This window comes from Calidris pugnax, unplaced genomic scaffold (genome assembly GCF_001431845.1).
Source record: "Calidris pugnax isolate Ruff unplaced genomic scaffold, ASM143184v1 scaffold17, whole genome shotgun sequence".
Classification (NCBI taxonomy): domain Eukaryota; kingdom Metazoa; phylum Chordata; class Aves; order Charadriiformes; family Scolopacidae; genus Calidris; species Calidris pugnax.
The window spans coordinates 7,052,116-7,071,507 of NW_015090794.1; the positions used below are offsets into that span (position 1 = coordinate 7,052,116).

Consider the following 19,392-nt stretch of genomic DNA (forward strand, 5'->3'; position numbering starts at 1 on the left):
TTTTTTTTTTTTTTTTTGCTGAACCGTATCCCTTTAATCTTGAGGAGGCAAAATTCAGTTTTGTCTTGTGTGGTGGGGGAGGTCTTGATCTGGTCTGTCAAAACATCTGGGAAGTAGATTTTCTTTAGTCCCCTTTGAAATTTTTTATTTCTGTGCAATAAATATATTTTGCTTCATAATAAGCAATAATATATATTTGAGTTTCTTAGGCAGCAAATATTCTGAAAAACAGTAATATGCATACAACATACATTATAGAGATACACTGAACCAATATTTAACAAATACAGAAGCTGCCTCTGGAAGCTCACAACTTGTAGCTGATTTTCTTCATCAAAACACACTATTCTGGGCTATTCAGAGGATTCAAAGTATTCAAAGGAGAGAAGATATCCTTTTAAGTGTAACTAGCTTTAAAGTAAGGTAAAAAGCTATTGCTGTTTCAGTTGTACGTGCTCTTTCAGTCTTATTTTCTCACAACTGCTACCTCTTTTGATTCTGCAGGTGTTAGTCCATCATTGCCATCATTGCCATCTTCTGTAGCTACGTAATGTTTTGAGAGAACATCACTAAAATAAAATGATCCTGTGTCTTTATATTAATGGAATGTTGCTTGTAAAATAAAGTGATCACTAGGTCTTTATATGCTTCATCTCTTCCCATAAGCTGTTTACACACACAATGTACTTTGTTTAAGCTCATAAAGGCCTAATAATGATGGTTTTATTCCCGGGTTTTCTATATCTTCCAAAATTACATGCTTTTACAAACCCCAGTTTGTTTCTTTACAAAACTGTAGCAGATTCTAACATGAAGAACTCGCAAGGGTGATATGTTCATAAGCCTGTTGCATGATTGTTTATTTGTCTTTTATTGTTTCTCAGTAATAGCTTTTATTGACATTTAAAAAATTAAATGTTGAATTGTAATTTCCTTATAATATTATGCTTTCTTAATTGAAAGCATAATAAACGGTGTGTGTGAATTATTTTTGTTTTGTGAATATAGGTCCCTGGAGATTTGAGTCAAACTTCTGAAGATCAGAGTTTGTCAGATTTTGAAATGTAAGTTTTGTAATACACATATTTTTCTCTTCGTACTGTCTTTATGGGAAAGACGAATAAGCAAACAGATTCAGTAATTTGCTCTTACTATATTATTTCCAATAATTCTCAGTTGTGGTGTTCTATTGTTAAAAAGTATGGATATCTGCATGGTCCATGCCCTCGTATAGTTTTTGATAACGTTGAATGCAAGGAGTTTCAATTTATGGAGATTCTCTTGGACTGTTCTGTCAGTGCACTAGGTCTTGGTATCCTAACAAAGCACCAAAAAGTTACTGTTTTCTGTTGCTTGGGGTTTGAGAGATGCTGGTCATAATGTGATGGACTTACTCATTTTTACAGATCAACTCCTAATCAATGCATACAAATAGTACTACTGAAAAATAAACAAACAACCCAGTTGGTCATCCCAGATCATTCTAGAGTGTTGTGATTTGGAGTTTTGCCTTTATTAGTCTGACTAATGAATATAGCTTTTTGTGGATGAGGGGGTGAAAATGTTGCCAATGTCTTTGAATCATAGAAAATCGGAGATGAATTACGAAGAGTGGATGGAAATAGCTTCTCCATAATTGTGCAATGCTCTTCTGCTATTTAATGAGGTCGGGTTTTTGCTGACTTTTGTGGACCAAAATATTGAGTTTGTTGAAATGAATAGTTTTTTGTTTCATGTGTATAATCAAATGTTGTCAAATGTGTACTGTAAAGCAAAACAAATCCCAAAAAACCCACAAAGTGAATTGAGTGTTCTTTTTCAGTTATGGTAATTTTAGGGAACACTTTTAGATACAGCAGGTATAAAATATTCAGGTAGAACTACAGTTTTTCTGATACTCCATTTGAAATGTTAAGTTGCTTTGTTGATTACTTTGATCATTATCTAAATCACTAGAGGTAGTTGCTTTCAATTCTTATACATAAATGTGATTTCCTATTTGAAGTTTTTCTCTCTCCTCCTCAGATCAAATCGTGCTCTTATTAATGTTTGGATTCCCTCAGTCTTTCTGCGTGGAAAAGCTGCTAATGCATTCCATGTTTATCAGGTAAGTGATACATCTTAACACGGATTCTGTGTAAAAGTTTCCGACTGAAATAGCATATTTTAATAATTTAAAGGTCTCAGTATAATTTCATTAGGGGTCAGTTAACAAACAGCAGCAGTAACTTCATATATATTCATCCATAGGATCACGTTGATTATCCAAATAGCGTATTTTTAGGGTTGGCTTTTAATAGTTTAATACTTTAAAAGCATGCTAGTAAGATGACTGCATTGGCCAGGGAGTACAACAAGACAATATTAATCAGTAATGCCTTCTTCAATATGCATGTGAATATTGTGTTTCAGTTTGGGGGATATCAATGGCCAGAAATGTTGCTTGACAGACAGACGTGGCTTACTGAAGTAGCTCACGCAAAACAATTTTGAATGATGCAACAGCCATTGACTAAGTGTCATCAGACATGTTCATAGTGTGTTCAACTTCAGCTGTATATGAATTTTGGGATTTACACTCTAACCTACCTTGTAGTTGAAGCATTGAAATCCTATACTGTTCCTTGAGTTTTGGATTCTCAGTTTCAGAACAATTATACCCTTCATAGATAGAAGGGCAGGGAAAACTTTAAACAGTCTTTGAAATGCTGTCCCAGGCTGTTTGTATTTCTTTATTTGTGGGTTATTAGCAGCTGCAAATTTTTTCCACTTTTGTCAGCCACATATACTTAGCTCTGAACAAGATTTCTGAAGCTTTTTAACATTCTTCTTACTCAGTATGATGATTTTTGTAGAATTTTGAATCATTTATGAAGTGTTGGCAGATAGTTGAAAAATACAGGAAAACACCCACCTTTCAGCCAGTAAAAGACAATGAAAAATTAGACTTTAGCTGATGGAAGGAAAAGCTAACAATGCTAAACAGTTAGTAATTTGTTTAAAAGCATTGAATAATCAATCAAATGTAGGTACACAGGTGTTTGTGGAAGCCTGACTTGTTAACAAGCATGATTATTTTTGTCTTTCTGGCTCTCACATATTTCTCCACTCTGCTGTCACTGGCTGCACGTTCTCAAACCCACACAGCAGTCTGCTAGTGCAGAAATTCTTAGAAACATCAATATCCCACCCTACATCATCTCTGGTACTCTAGTGATGTTTCTGTGACCAGTAGAGGAACTGTGGTTTCTCCTGTATTAACAGAGTTTTTTTACACTGTTTTACTCTTTTCATCCTGCTTTGTCATTTCTTAGGTTTCTTTTGTTCCTGTCACCATGCACCGTTTGTTTTCCACCCCATCTGCCATTTTCTCACCAGTTAGGTCAGCCTGTTGGCAAAGATGATCGTGTCCCACTCTGTCAGGTGGATTTCATCTCTCCCTGATTCATCAGTTCTTGATTCTTAGAGACAGTCCCATGATTGTAAAAGCCAAATCAGGCAGTGGGATCTGCTGTGCCACCAGGTATTGATCCACAGGATCCAACTGCTCCTACACAAGCCCTTTCCCTCCCTGGCAGGATCTAGAAAACCAGCTGGGCCCCAGCTGAAGGATGCACTTCATCCTTGTCCCCAGTGCTGTTTAGTTGCCCTTGATTTGGGAGTCAACTTCTCTGGAATTAAAGTTGCTGCCTATGTGGCTGACCAGCAAAGGGTAATATTAAAGTGTACCCACCAGGTACTATTTAAAAAGCTTTGAGTTTTAAAAGTTCATTTTTACATGTAGACTGTTGATCAAGCAAAAGCTGGAATGTGATGTACCCCAGAATTTTCTTCTTTGTGTTTTTTTGGGTTTTTTTTCCTCCTGAAGTTGCACAGAAATTATTTTGAGTTTCTGGCAGATAACAACAAAATGAGACAATTCCAGAAAAATATTTGGTATCTGAATGATGAGGTCTTTTGTGTCTGCAAAAGTATGACACTTACATTTCTACATTCTGACTTTTTTTATTTTTTTTTTTGAGTTTTATCTGCAGTACAGATTGAAATGAAGGCACCCAGTGAATGTCCCTTTAATTTTTAAGTGCACTTCTGACTGGTTAGGCTTGTCACACTTGTTAATGATGGTGAGAAATGTCATGGAACAGTACTGTCTGTACAGCATTAATTTTCTGTCTTTTTAATGTTACTGATATCTGCTGTTATATGAAAGACAGGAGAATGGGAATAGGACCCAATAGTTTATTTATCTTTTCCTGATAGTCAGGAAATTTTATCTGGATGCAATGGGCACAGTTCCATGTTTGTTTCATATTTATGTGAAGAGTTGAAATAATTTCTAATTATCAAATTGCGGGCATGAATTGTTGCAGTGGGAGACTTATTGCAAAGAAAAGCTCTTGAAAATCTTTTCCGTGTAAGCTGTGAATATGAAGTAAACTTAAACTGTGGCTTTCTCAGATTTGATAGTAACATTATTACTACATAGAGAAGCCATTTTGGTTTTAAAAAAAAAAAAGCTGACAGAAAAAATGTAAAAGGATATGAAAGAAAAGCACTTAAGCACCTATCTGTTTGAAAAAGGGTCATGGAGAATTTGTCTATATTGCAAATAGTTGCATTTTTGTCAAAATTTTAATTTCATTATTTGCTTTTTAAGCTGCATTTTCTTTGGTTGAATGGAAAGAAAGGATGAACCCATGAACACATGAACCAGAAACATAAGGTTGCTATATTCATAAGGTTGCTGTCTAATACGACAAATCTATCTTTTTCTTTTTAAGTAATAAAATGCTTTTCATTAAGGTATATTAGAACTGCATTAAAAAACATTAATTATTTGAAGAATTTAAAGTATTTTTGGATTTACTTGTAGCTTGATATTAAACTTAGTTACGAAAGAGTTCAATGCCTTTCATGCAGTTTGACTGTACATGACTATACAAATGGCATCATGGAAGCCTGGAAAGTGTGCAGAATTGATGTGTACCAGAGATGTTCACCATATTCTTTTTCAGTAGGAGAAATATTGAGATAAACTAAGCTTCCAAATTTATAAGAGGCTCAGGGCTTTATCCAAAATCTGCTGAAGTGAGCAGAGGGTTAGGTGCTGCTCTCAGTTTGCTTTGAGTGTAACTACAGTGACTTGAACAAAATTTAGGGTTTTTTATTGTGCTTTTGCACCCTATTTCTTTTTATCATTGATATGGCATTTTAGCAAATATATTGTGCTGGTACAGAGTGGGTTTTAATAGACTTCATCCATCACTCATCATCAATGGAAAACAAAAGGAAAAAAAGGAGGCAAAATACCATCGCAAGATTCTAAAAGCTTAAAAATTCTAGATTTACAAAAACACAATTTTAAGAATTTTATTAAGTCCTTTTTCTACCATATATATTCATAATGTTGGGGATCCATAGTGTGCAAAATTCTGTTTATTGGTATATGTATTTGAAAAATACATAAATTCTTCTGAATATGCTCTATTCATTATCTGTTCACATGAGCGATTTATGGGACACATGTAACGTGGAAAGTTAGAAGCATCTATCTAGACTAGACATAGGATGCCTGTGGTCCGAGTAGTTTGTCTTTAATTACAGAGCAACACAGAATATCAGAGATTTCCTCTGGTGAACAGTTGTGTATTTGATTAACTTTGTCTTTTAATGTTAAAAAAAAAAAGGCGAGCAAGAATTAGCTGTAGAAGTGACCTAAAACTTCTATAATTCTAATTAAACTTGGATCTTGGTACCTGCTGAGATCTTTCCTTACAGAAGAATACATTAATGGCATTCCTACCAGTTTTTGATCTCAGTAGCAGCAGTATGACTGGGCAGAGTATCTGTCCAGCAAATAACTTTGTTTTCTGCCACTGTATATGTGAAAAAAAGGAATTTTCCTATATAAACATACTCTCTGTAGTGTAGCACTATGATTGCCACGTCTCTGATCAAATATGCAGTCATGTGTTTGCTGAATATATTCTGCATTTTATAGCTACCAGGAAAGCATTAATTTATAAAACTTCAGAATAGCCTCAATAACAGCAGTGTGCATTTATCTTGTTAAATCCCTGCCAAAACACAAGCTCCTGATTACAGGGAATTGGATTCAATGTTGAAATTGTGGAAGAGGATATTTACCAGGCTACCAGTATGTAATGAACAGACAAGGACTGGGAGTGACAATTAGGATAAATGACTGAGCTCATTTCTGAGAGTCCTCTTATTCATAATAAACATTATTTTTGCTGCTTTATCATTTATTTCTCCAATGGCAGAAAATTAAAATGCATGTGTAACTCTTTGTAGCAGCTACATGAGAAATTGTTCATACTGTATCAATGTAAAGGAAAGTAGCAATATTGCAGAATGTTGATACTATTGAGATCATTATCAACATTTTTTGGAGTTCAGATTTCTCTGCAACTACTTGAGAAACCATAACTTGAGATGTAATAACTGACTCTTGTGTGCTGGCTGATTCTGAGAAAGAGATATATAAATATGCTTATAAGTGAGTATTTTCTAGCAGAAACTAAACTATTGCATATGTATCAAGGGACTTGGAAATGACCAATAGAGGGTGGAAAGAATTGCAGAGCACCTAAAATAGTTTGGAAAAGTACGAAACTGTCAGTTTGACAGTATCTGTCATCTTTTTCCCTGGATTTATAAACATTTCTTAAGAATATAAGAATTAGGAGAAATAAATCTAGGTAGCTGTGCCTCTTCAAAATCAATGCCAATTTTGCATTTGTACTTCTTAAACCAGGAGAAAAAATGAATGACCTTAAGTTGCATATCAGGAGGACCTGACCTGGACAGGATAAGAATAGACTCCAGCAGGAGTTTTGTTATGGTGTTTGCTTTCCTTTTTAACTTTTTTTTTTTTTTTTTTAATTTATTGTGTATTTGTAATGGTATTTTGGAGGGCGTTTCAAAGCATTTCTTTCTGTGTCATGTTAATATTTCAGTATGTTTCAGATGTTGTGTTCAAAATCAGTACATCTTCCATCCTTAAAAAACCCCAGATATTATTTTCCAGTGAATATAGAAGGAAAAGTTTCCAGCTACAGTGTACTCGTCACATAGTTTCAAGGATCAAATAGTTCTTTAATTTCTGTATATTAAATTTCTGTTAAGGATTAAGGATTCTGGACAAGCTAAGAAGTAAGGTTGTGGACTCTGAAAGCGAGCAACATTTTATAATGAATCCTGTTAGATGTGGAAATTTTAATCAGACCTCTGTATTTGTAGATACACTGCACTCTTTAAAAGAAAAAAAAAAAACCAACCTAAAAGGGACAACTAAGATGGGTTGCAGGCATAATGAAGGCTATTTAAAAACTTGGATATTGCTCAGAGGAAATGCATAAGCTATATAAAAAAAAAAAAAGAGAGGAAAACCAATAGAAGGATGGCTAAGCAGCAGAATAAGGAAAGTTATTAGAAGTAAATAAATACTTTAAAAAAATTAAAGAATAAGTCATCTCCAAAGGAAAATAGAGGAATGTACACATTCTGAAGCAAAAAAGTAGAAATACAGCGTTATAACTTCCAAAAGGCATAAAATCTAATGGTCTCTTTTGTACACGTCAGGAAGAGGCCACTTGCTCAAGTCAGTGGGACAAATACTCAAGCTGAAGAAGAAGGTCTTGGAACATAAAAAAGTAACAGAAAAATGCATATTTTAAAATCTCTATTCACCATGGAGTTGCTATGGGTTATTCCTGTTCTGGATTATTCCTTGTGGAGAATTACCAGATTGACTGTTTTAAATTAAATACTGGTAGAAGATCTTATTGAACAAATAAAGAATAAATCCCTACATGCAGTTCATCAGGAATTCAAGGGTGAAATAGCTGAAAATTGACTGATATATAGCTTCTGGCTTTGGTACTAGAAGATTTTTAAAGTAACTAATCTGACACAATTTTTAAAAGGGCTTAGGGAGGTCTGAAAACCAAGTTGTTAGAAATCATTAGGAAAGGGATAGAAAACCAGAAAACTCTATTAAGCCGTGTATAAACTCTGGCTTATCTGTGTGCAGTTCTAGTCCTCTCCAAAGAAATACATCAGAATCAGAAAGAGTATCAGTGAAAAATCAAGCTTTCTCATTTGAGGAGCACATTCGAAATTCTCAGCCTGCAAGAAACACCACTGAGAGGTGAATACAATAGCAATCTTCTAATTCATGAAAGACATGGAGAGATTTTTAACTGTTTCAAAACGCAAACTGGAGCATCCATTGAAACTCCACTAGCTTGCAGTTTCAAAACAAGTGCGTGACAGTGGTTTTCTCCACAACATGTAGTTGGGGTGCAAGACATCTTACTACAGAGCTTGTGAAAGTTTGTGTGGATCTAGAGAATATTGAGCCAATTAAATTGAAGAAAAATCAATGCAATGCACAAAGAGGTGACTTCTTTCTCAGGAAGTCCCTGGATGGCAATATTTTGGAAGATAGGCAACTTTTCTGGATAAATTATCACTGTACCTTCTGTTCATAATTCATGGAAGAATTTTCTGAACTCTTCAAATCAGTATGAATGAAAAGTATACCTTTCAGTAACAGTGGAGGAAACTTGGAGGTTGTGGTGTAGGATTTAACTAAATGTGAGTTGCCCTTGTAATGCTATGCCAAGAATGACTAATTTAGTCCTAAAATTGAAATAATGGGTATGATTAGGAAATATCTTTCCTTCTACTATTGTTTATCTTCTATGCAGGGCACACGCATTCTGATGTTTTCAGAAGCACACCCTCTCTCCTTATACTTGCTCAGCTTTTTTTGTTGTTTCAGGTTTATATCTTGACTACTGTCTTGCCATTCGTTAGGGCTCACAGGTTCCCGGTATAATTAATGTTGCACCTTTGTAGACAGATTAATTAGATGACCAGTTGATGTCCTTTTTATGAATCAGAATATCATAAGAATTATTTAGACATTACTGGATGAAATGATCTGGGCTGTGACAGGAGCTCAGACTAGACTGCCATAACAGTACCTTCTAGCAAGAAGATTAGAACAATTACCGTTATCCCTTTTGAGTCCAAAGGAAGCTTCAGAGGTTTGTTCTTTTACAAAGTTTGTGATGGCTGTTAGCAAGTGGTAAACTGATTAGTTAGAAACATTAAAGGACCTGGCCGCATATGAAGAAACAAATATATTTTGTACAAAGTAACAGTTGAGAAAGCTTAGTCCTTTAAACAGACAATTTAAACAATAGGTCGTTTTGTAAAATCAGGGTCATCCTGGCAAAAATATACTCTTCTCTTATAAGCATCCTGTCTTCTCTAGTTAACTAGTCACTTTCTGATGACTGCTGTTTGTGATCCCTGCAGTTTGATCCCCACCTATTTTGTGAATCTTTATTTTTTTGTGAGGCAGATGTTGCTCAGTCATTTTAGCATTAGAAAATAATTTCTTGTCTAGTATATTCACAGGGATAAAGACAGAATCCAGATCAGAATAAAAAACAATTTTTGTGTTTCCATTTTACCTCTAGATGGTGATAGTTAGTTGCAGTTTCTTTAGTGCCTATGAAACAAGATGATTATTGCAATAATATTATTTTATCATATTTCTCAACTGTAGAGTATCTTGTTATTTTCTGCATACATATGGATTCCACTTTCCTGTGAAGTGTACAGCAAATGTGATTAGTCATGCCTTTTGTTGCTATAATTACCAATGGCTGACACTTAAGATAATGAAACCAAGATTTTGTGATTCTTAAAGTGATACCAATATTTAAATGGCTGCTTGCAAATCTGCCTTGTTTGCAGAGCAGTAAACATTTTAGATTATACCAAATAAGATTAAAGATAAACATGCTAATTAGACAAGATTGTTGCTATTTGCATATGAATAGGACCCCCCCTAAGATTATCATAAATAAACATCTTTTCTTAAAACTTTTTTACTCCTTTGGCTCTCCTCAACCTTACTGTTTAATATTGACTGATGTCTTTTCTTATAATGTTTCTTTTTAAGTTACTTTAAACGATGTTCTGTTTTTCCTTTTTGAAGGAAGAGCAGCACACCTTTGTGTGAAGGGGCTGTTCACAGTACCTGAATGCTCCTGCTTAAAGAGAGGGAAGAATTTTCACAGAAATGCAGCATAAAAGAGATGGAGGAGAACAGTGTCTGATACTCAGGAGTTTTTGAGGGGGAGAGTGCCCAGCAAATTCTTTGGGTGAGAGATGAAACAGTGAAAGCACAGTCTGGGATCTGCCAGCTGTGACTACTGGCCTTTAATTTATACACGAGCCAGAATAACCTTAGTATTTCCTCAAAGGCAGAAGTCTTAACAATGGAGGACAATGGATTGACAGTAAAATAGTTGAAAAGCAGGCAACAAATTATAAAAAACGCAAAGCTGAATTTTATTTTCCTGATACATGAGGAATTGGATTACTTTAGCAGCTGCAGCACTAAGCAGGCAAAAAGGAGAAAGAAATAGTCTTCCAATCATATTCCATCTCAGAGCAGTTCAGGGCAAGTAAAGAAGATGGCCTAGGATGAGGGGGAGACTTTGAGAGAAAGTTATGGCTCATGGCATTCTGAAAGAGAGTAGTTTGAGGGCGCGTGACCCAAAAAAGTGAGTATCCCACTTTTTACGTAATGGGACCTGAGGATGTGTCAGAGAAGTATAAGAGTAGGTAAAGGAAACAAATTTTTAAATAGTTGGGATGGAGGGAGTATACAAAGATGAGATCAGTCCTTGGAGACTTTTATAATTATTTATTTTTCTAAAGGAAACCACAATACAACTTAATACATTGATGTGCCTATAGAAATTCTAATCTGGATGTAAAAAATACTAGGAAATTACAGTTGCGATTTTCAAATTATTTTATACCTACTACAGAAAGAAGAAAATAATTTAAATCCAATAAATATCTGTAATAAATAACAGATATGTTATTTACCAACTAATTGGTGAGATATCCTCCTTTCCCTTGTCAGACCACCAAAAATAATCTATTTGGAGAAAAAGACAGTAGTTCTGTCATTTTACCTATATTCTCTTCTGCGGAAAGTTCTTTCACTGCAGTGGTTGGCATCCATTGCTATGACTGTATCACTTCAAAGTGCACGTTTGTGAAATGATGTTAATTATTTTTGCGTGTTATAAGTAATATTGCACTGTTAAAATGGACTAATTATGTTATTGAGTGAAATTTCATGTGCTGATTTAATTTGTATGTCCAGCAAAAGCATAGACATGCTGCTTTTGTTCTTTAGTATCCAGTCACTTTAGTGCTGTTTTGTGAGTAGAAACAGGACTGGGACTACAGAAACACAGTGAACGTAATTTTGCACATGTGTAATTGAGTGGATAGGCCTAAAATGTGTGGCATTTTTACTGTTTAGTACAACAGTACTGGCTGCTTTCAAGGTTCATGCCTTGCTGTGCATTCTCTCATATATTTGGCACTGTATTGTTCATTTTTATGAACTAAATATCAAAAAGTTGAAGATTTAACATAAAAAGATAGTATTTTTAGTCTTTGTGGAAGTAGATAAAATGGTCTTATTGAGAGAAAAGCTTGTTTGTTTTAATTCCTGTTGTGTCTCTGTATGTAGAAAGACATACAAAAAGCTGCTCATATCACAGCTGAAGAGTTTCATTGTTCCATTTGTTTTTCATTATGCAGAAATTTGTAAATTGGTTCATTTTCGAAGATGGAACTTAACAATAAATGTAGTCCTGCAGCTGTGTCAAAATATAACTTGCATTTTTATTCATTTCTCACACTTCGAAGGTAACTTTGGAGAATTCAGCCTGAATTTATATTCTAAGCAGAATCTCATTGTCCTGAAGTAAAGACTAGAAATGTAACAGGTTCTTCCTTTTTTTGCTGTATGCTTCCTCTTTGGATACATACCTTTTACTACTTCTGTATGTTCTGAGTGTGGAAATAATTTCGATAAAACCTTCCTAAAAATATCACCCCTCTCAGAAAAGCACACTATGAAATAGAAAGAAAAGGTAGTTCCATTCCCCTGGACACAATTATTTCTTAAAATGTAAAATTTGATCAAAATCTTTTAAATTTAGCATTCCTAAGTAATTAAGAGGTACATTAAAGTTGAGTTAGTTTTAAGAATTTTAAAAACTTTATTATCGTCATAAACCTATATTTGGGAAACAGAGCAAGTATTCACTACAGAAGCTCATCCCAGAATGTGTCTGCACCTCTGGTTAAAATGAAAGAATTTTCTTCTTCTGCTCAGACTACTCAGCCATTTTTCTTAGGTTATGTTAGCAATACTCTACAAAAGTACTAGAAGTTTTGTCGTATGGAAATATCGTGCGTTATAAGATTTGTTTAACCAATTGCTAAGGTAATTACTTGGGAATTACTGCAATGAATATTTCAGGCTTCTATAGTGTCTGTAACACCAAATTCAATAAACATAGAGAATCAGTAGATAAATTTTACTGATGCCAACAAGTTTTACTTTATAGTGGAGACAGTGAAAAGGATGAACTGGATTAGGTAGTTGAAAACTTTTAATGCGTATGAGATCTTGTCTCCTGCTACTCCTTCCAGCTCTCCATCAGAAATTCTGAACTGGACTATTAGAAGTCCCTGCCTTGTGCCTGATGTGCCTTCTCTGTAAGTTGTGGGAGAAGAGGATGTCTTTTAATGCTGCTTAATAGATTACCTCTTGTAAGAATGAAAAAAAAATTATCCTTACTCTAAATATAACGTGGATCACAGTAGGATTTAAGTATTTTAGAAGATAATTCAGTAGTTTAGGATAATTAGGGCACATCACAAGTGTTGCAGTTTGGACCTGGCATGAAATGATGATTGTTTTATGATTAATTTGAGTATTTTGAAGACGAGGTAAAGGAAATACTTACAAGAAGAAGGAAAGCTGAAATGTTTGCAGTTTGAACTTCATCTGTATCCTACCCTTGCATGGTTTTTGTTGGCTTTTCTAACACAAAGTGTTAGAACAGGTGTATCAGCAGAGGTAGTGGGAGGAGCAGTCTGCTCTATGTAATTTTTAATTTGTTCCAAGATTGCTGTGTCCTGCCTGGGGAAAAAAAAAAGGCAAAGTTAAGCACATAATGTCTCCCTCTACAGTCTCTTCTCCCCTCCCCCAACAGTGTTCAAATTGCCAGTCTTAGAAGACGCATAAAATCCATTTAAGAACTGTCATTCATTCATTGGTTTATCTTGCTGAGTGCTAGCAATATGCTTCTTAAGATATGTATGTTCTGTTAGCATGAGCAGGTTTGATTATTAATCTTCTCATCCTTTTTTATCTTTATCTCTTCTATCTAAGCAGATATTCCTGTATCTGAAGCAAGTATTCTCATCTTACATTTTGTACATTTTATAGCTTCTTTACCACGCAAAAAATTAAAGCATCTCTACTAGTTCATTTCTGCTGTCCTTTTTCTTGCTGTACTGAAGTGTAAAGATGAAGCTATGGACCAATAGCACTCTGAAATTATTTAAAGTGTTATTTAAAAGCAAAGGTTTCACCAGTCAAGCTAAGTCGAGTTAACATTTAAAAATCAATGATGCCAATTTGCATGTTACGTTTTTGGTTTCATGCTGATTGGGTTGTCCCTACCAAAGCGGTTGCTTATTTTTCTTTTTGTTGTCACATGCTTGGGCATTGATTTGAAAGGCATATGTAACAAACAAAAGGATCTCCAGAAAACCCTTTTTTATTAGGGCAGGAAAGAAAGTTAGAAATACAGTAGAAATACAGTACTGCAGAAATAATAGTTTTTCTCTCACCCATTTTCTATTCTTGATTGCCCCTCCCTCCCTAATAATGCTTAGTTAGGTGGCGAATGTCACAGTAGCTTCCTTAGTATAGATCAGTCTCTTTTGCATTTCCTATACTGCCATTTTTTCCCCCCATGCTTGTAAGAAAAACTGTGACCTTGTCCAGCATAGGACTTATTCTTTACAAACTTTCTCAGCATTTATTATGTCCTTTGAATTGTTCTGCTGCTCAGATGTTTAGAGTTCTCTTGCATCTTGTGCCATTGAATTTTATATGTGGTTTAGTAGAATTTCACTGCTCACATTCCATTAGCATTATTTTCTCCTCTTCTGACGTTTTTCTTGCTTCTGGAATGGGGCATGAACTCAGAGACTTCACCTTCAGCAGGTTTGTATTTGTGGAGCTCCCATCCACAGAGTTCTCTGGCTCGAATTCATTTTTCATTATGTATTCAACTCATCCTACCAGGAAATGTGAGCAATATTTGTAGGGAAGGTTCAGTAGTGACTTGGTTTAGGGACATTCCTTCCCGATACTTAATCTGGTATTTCTATAGCCATGAATGTCATTGCAACAGAAGTTTCTCTAATATCCGATTCAGTATCTCTTTCTACCCACACTGCTTGAGAGAGAGCCAAAAAGTGAATCCTAAGTATGCCAATCTCTGTTTTGCATCCAAAAAGAAAAGCACCAACTTTGGACTTCTGCAGACCTGAAGAATGAGTGTTGATTGTAGGCATTTAATCTGTGAAAGTACACTGGAACTGGAGCAAGTTGGAATTTTGGCCTTTGTCCTTTTTTCTTCTCAGGCTTTTATACATAAGTAGTGAGGACCTGTGTCAATAGTTACTAGTCTGGTACCAGGAGTTGTTAATGGCATTTTTGACTCAGAACTGCTTAAAGATTCCTTAACCTATTAAAGAAACTTTTTACTCAAAAACCAGTACTATGGGAGTAGAGTTTATTCATTTTAGTATACAATCATGTAACTAGTGCTTTCAGATCAGTTCTCTGAAGTTTTTTGGCATTTCAGTGATATTAAGCTAGCAGGTAGTTGGCTGAAAAGAAAAATATTAAATTATTACTGGTTTTGCTATTTCTCTGCAAATCTTTGACTATAGACTTGTGATGAGAAAATAACAGACTAATTCATTATATATACTTATTAACTGAATTTTTTCTCAGCTGCTATAATCATAGCTACAAAAAGGTTGCCCATCAATCTTTACTTGGGAGAGCCAACTGGAAAACATTGCTAAATTATAAACAAAAACTACTTTCCATTCATTTATATACATTCATTCTTTTATATACAAGAGAATATGAAAGTAAAATCTTTTGTCCACAGTCAAATAAGCATTTTAGCAGTGATTTTTATTTGGTTACCTTGAAAATTACTTAACTATGTTAGGAAGTGGATAATTTCAGTAAAACATGAACATTTGAAAGGAAACATAGTGATTTGGGATTGATTTTAAAATTGATCAGAGAATGAGCCTAGGACTTTCTAGAACATGACCTTTAAATACTGTTCTGGTACTTATATGCCATATATTAAGGTTTTTTTGGAAGTAGAAAGTAGTGTCACTCTAGCGTGCAGCATGAGAACTTGGGACAAATATGCAACAGTATATTTGGCAGCTAAAATTTTTATTTAATTTCCTATAAAAAGGCCATTGAATGAAACTGTGGATACATTGAAGATGATGGGAATAGTCCTAATGACTTTTAAGACAGTTTCAAACCATGCATCTCAAGTTGCTTGATTCGATATTATTTCAAAATTTTGTCTACAAAGATAATTGTTCCCTGTTCTACCTCTACTGATGTTGTATGATCTGTATTTGATTTAAATGAGGATAACTATATGCTTTATATCATTACACTAGAGTAAGTTTATCAAAGCAGTTTTATGTTTAGGAATTACTTTGTTTGATTTCCCAACTGAATTTACATTAAGTGTCTTGAAATACCTTGGCTTGTGAATAGTATTGCACGTTGAGATAATAAAGCTTCAAATGTGTACTACATCATGAACTTTAATATGCCTTTCATACTCTATTATACAATTGTCAATAAATTCAATATGGCACAGGGCTCCAAATGTTGCATTTTCATTCCTTACTGTCTAAAAGAAATCAATATCTATGTACATAGAAGAACAGGGAGAAATTCTTTAACAGTTTTATTGAAGAAATTAATCTATGTTTTTGCAGTCCTTAAAAATTTCAATTACAGTGTACTGGATTCCTTAATTAGTTAAATATGGGTTACAATTTAACAGGTAATATTGAACTTGCATGATTCACCAAATCACATGTGCAAAGATAACTGCTTAGTTAAATTAAGATTTCCATATTAAATAACTTGGTTAAAAATAGTTTAAGCTTTTCTGTGATCCCCACCCCCCCATAGAGAAGCTGAAACGTGAATCTTGGGAATGTATACAAAATATCAAACAATGTGCTTGTTGAAGCAAGAATGGGCAGGGAGAGAGGTTAGAGCTGGGTGAATAAAGAGTGTTTAGTGTAGTATTTACTACATTAAATGAATTTCATTGAAATTATGCAAAATACTTGCATTTTATATTTCCCTTCATTTTCCTTCAGAGGTGTACTGAATTGTTAAAACAGATGGTCCAGTAGGTGTTTAATTATCTTTATCCTGGCTTTATTTTCAAAGTGAAAAACAAATCTGAATATTTCTTGCAGACTTATTGTAGTGGTTCCATCATTTCACTCTCTGAATTTTTGTTACCAAAAAGCAGTTGAATTTTTGTTTACATACGCATTTGTAATTCACACAATAGTCTGAATCTCCTGTATTCTTAGATGTGCTAATTTTGGAATTACAGTATTCATTTTTTGTCGTCATCATGAAACATTATTAAGTACAATACTAATAAAAAATACGCTTGTTATTCAATGGAATCCAATATTATGAATATATGAATATTTTCTACAGTGAAATATTGTAATTTGGCAGAAGTTGCATGGTATCTACATGGTATATTGTATTTTGTTGCAAGACAGTAGCCTCCTATAAATTTGAGAAACTATCTGTAGAGTTAAAAGGACCTCTTTAAAGACCAAACCAAAGGAAGGCTGCACAAACTGCTTTTGTGGGAGACGGCCTTCACTTGACATCACTTCATCTCTGAAATACCATGTGTCCTTAGGAAAATTTGTTTTTTCTAAGGACTTGGCAAATCTAGAGTAGAAGGACCATGTTAATGTATCAGTCATCAGGAAAAGCTACATTTCAGGGTTGGAATTGGCCACATCAAAATCCAAATTTCATTTTCTCCTAGTATTCACAAAAATACAGTTGTTACTGCCCAGTCTTCGTGTGATGCTTGTTGGTGTTGCTTTTTTACATAAGTATTCTCCTGATACTTGCCTTACAACTTGCTAAATTACTGGGTTTTTTTGGAGAAGCAAGGCAGTGCAGTGTCATCAGTGCTATTCCAGCTTGATTTGTGATGCAAAATTCTGAGATTATTAACACACGTGAGAATGAATGAGCTACAGATTCTACAGAAGGAGCTAAGGAAAAGGTCACTCTGGATCCTGAGTTTTAATGCTTGGTTTATAGTTTCTGACTTGCACTATTTCAGTGTTCTTTGAAACTGTGGGTTCATTTCTGTAGAGGAAAGGTTATTCCCTATTAATGAATGAAATCTCAGCTTTCTGTAAGTATATTTCACTGCTACATAAAATTTTCCTAGAGAACATGAATATTTAGCATGTAATTGGTAATATACTCATGAAATAATTGAGTGGCAAACAAAAACAGAATCACAAAAACTACAGCTGTGTTAAATTATACTTAATGTCCTATACAAGTAGAAAGAATGATCTGTGTTTATTTTCCAAACAATAAAATTTCTAGTTTAGTTTTCAATGTAATTATTTTTAGAAAGTAAATTAAGTTTCATACTTTGGATAAAATTATGTTTTGCAATTCTGATGCTACAAAGCTAATTTACAAAGTTGAAAAACTGTGTTGAGTGCATAGAAATCAATTTTATAGTGGTATTGAATTATTTTTTTCTTTGGTCACTAGCTAGTAGAATATGCTGGAAACCATGGTAACAAAAAGCGCTACCATGGTTGCCCCAGAGTCATGTTAAAATGAGCAAGCTATGTTTGTCTTGATAAATATAATAAAAAGAGCGAAAAAGAGACGGAGTGAGGAGAAAGAATAAGATTAATGACCTGTACCACACAAACAACAAATGTGCAGTCAGAGATGTATCTATGTATAAGTAATCCTGGAATTTCTGGTACCATTGCATCATGAATGTGAAGGTGCTGAGCAGAAGCTATAAAGAGTAAAGGAGATATGCTAATTCAATAGTTTGTCTTTACATTATTTCTTTCCATATCTGTATTTTGCAGGTTTATATTAGGATAAAGGATGATGAATGGAATGTTTATCGAAGATACGCGGAGTTCAGAAGCTTGCATCATAAATTACAGAATAAATACCAGCAAGTGAGGACTTTTAACTTTCCACCAAAAAAGGCCATTGGAAACAAGGTACTTAAAAGAACTCGTAGTATCAGTAAGAGTTGGGTAAAAAAACCTTTGCTATCCACACACACAGAGAAGAGGTGACTATCACACACCTGCTGGGCAGTACCTGCTATTTTTATACAGACTTTGCCATATTCAGCTGCAGATTCACTGATAATGTAGCTAATGCATTGATTTTTCCACTCACTGAAAAGAAAGCTGATTTTATTGAATGAAATATTGATGATATACACAGTAGAGAAATGAACAAAACTCCCAAAACTGTACTGGACAGCTTTCTATGTAAAATATAGTCTCTACTCCATTTGTTTCAATAAATGCCAGCAATTAATGCTGGTCAGTTATTTATTAACTATTTCTGTAAATTTTAGAAAGTATCAGTCTAAATTCCTTACATTTTCTGTGCTGTGGAGCAATTGTTTTAAGTTCTTTGAACCAGCTTTTAAAGGCATTTCGGTGCTTAATTCTTATAATCCGTGTGTTTGTGGTTTAGTTCTCCCATTTTAAAATGGGCATTTCTGTGTTTTCCTATCATATGGGGATTTTGAAATAAATACAGTAAATATTGTAATATGTATGTAGTAAATATGTAGTATCATGTAGTTTAATCCTTAGTCACCAAAACTTCGAAATGTTCTAGAGCTTAGATACATGTTGCAAATTACATCAAAAATCCAGTAAGGATTGAGAAGTAATCGAAGTATTTTTACTTTGCAGTGTAGGAATTCTCTGAAAAATTTATTTAACTATCACAAGTAAAATATTTGAGATATAAATCATGCTTATGGTAAAAAATGTCTGTGCTAAACTGGGTGCTTAAATCAGCATTCCTAATATTAACCAAATCTGTTAATTTTTATATGAGATTTTCCTTTTTTTTTTACCTTGCTGTCACTGAGTTCTTGAATCAAATATCTAAGAAGCACCAACTGCAGTGACCAGTGTAATTGTCAAAAGAAAGCTGAAATAATGACTAAAATACTCAAAGATGTTAATGATATTTCATTTGGCCTAAGACCACATTAATAGATATATCACTAAAATGCCAGAATCATGCTAATTATATCTGTTGCAACCTTGATA

The 19,392-nt window shown here is 34.2% G+C and overlaps 1 protein-coding gene across 1 annotated transcript in view; it reads left to right on the plus strand.

Moving 5' to 3' along the window:
- The window catches only part of SNX29 (sorting nexin 29), a 128,157-nt gene that overhangs the window by 58,161 nt on the left and 50,604 nt on the right, over nt 1-19,392 (plus strand). Inside the window, exons 18-20 of the mRNA XM_014936206.1 lie at nt 1,009-1,064; nt 2,026-2,107; nt 18,172-18,312. Coding sequence (XP_014791692.1) covers nt 1,009-1,064; nt 2,026-2,107; nt 18,172-18,312 — 279 coding nt within the window. The remainder of the gene's footprint in view (nt 1-1,008; nt 1,065-2,025; nt 2,108-18,171; nt 18,313-19,392) is intronic.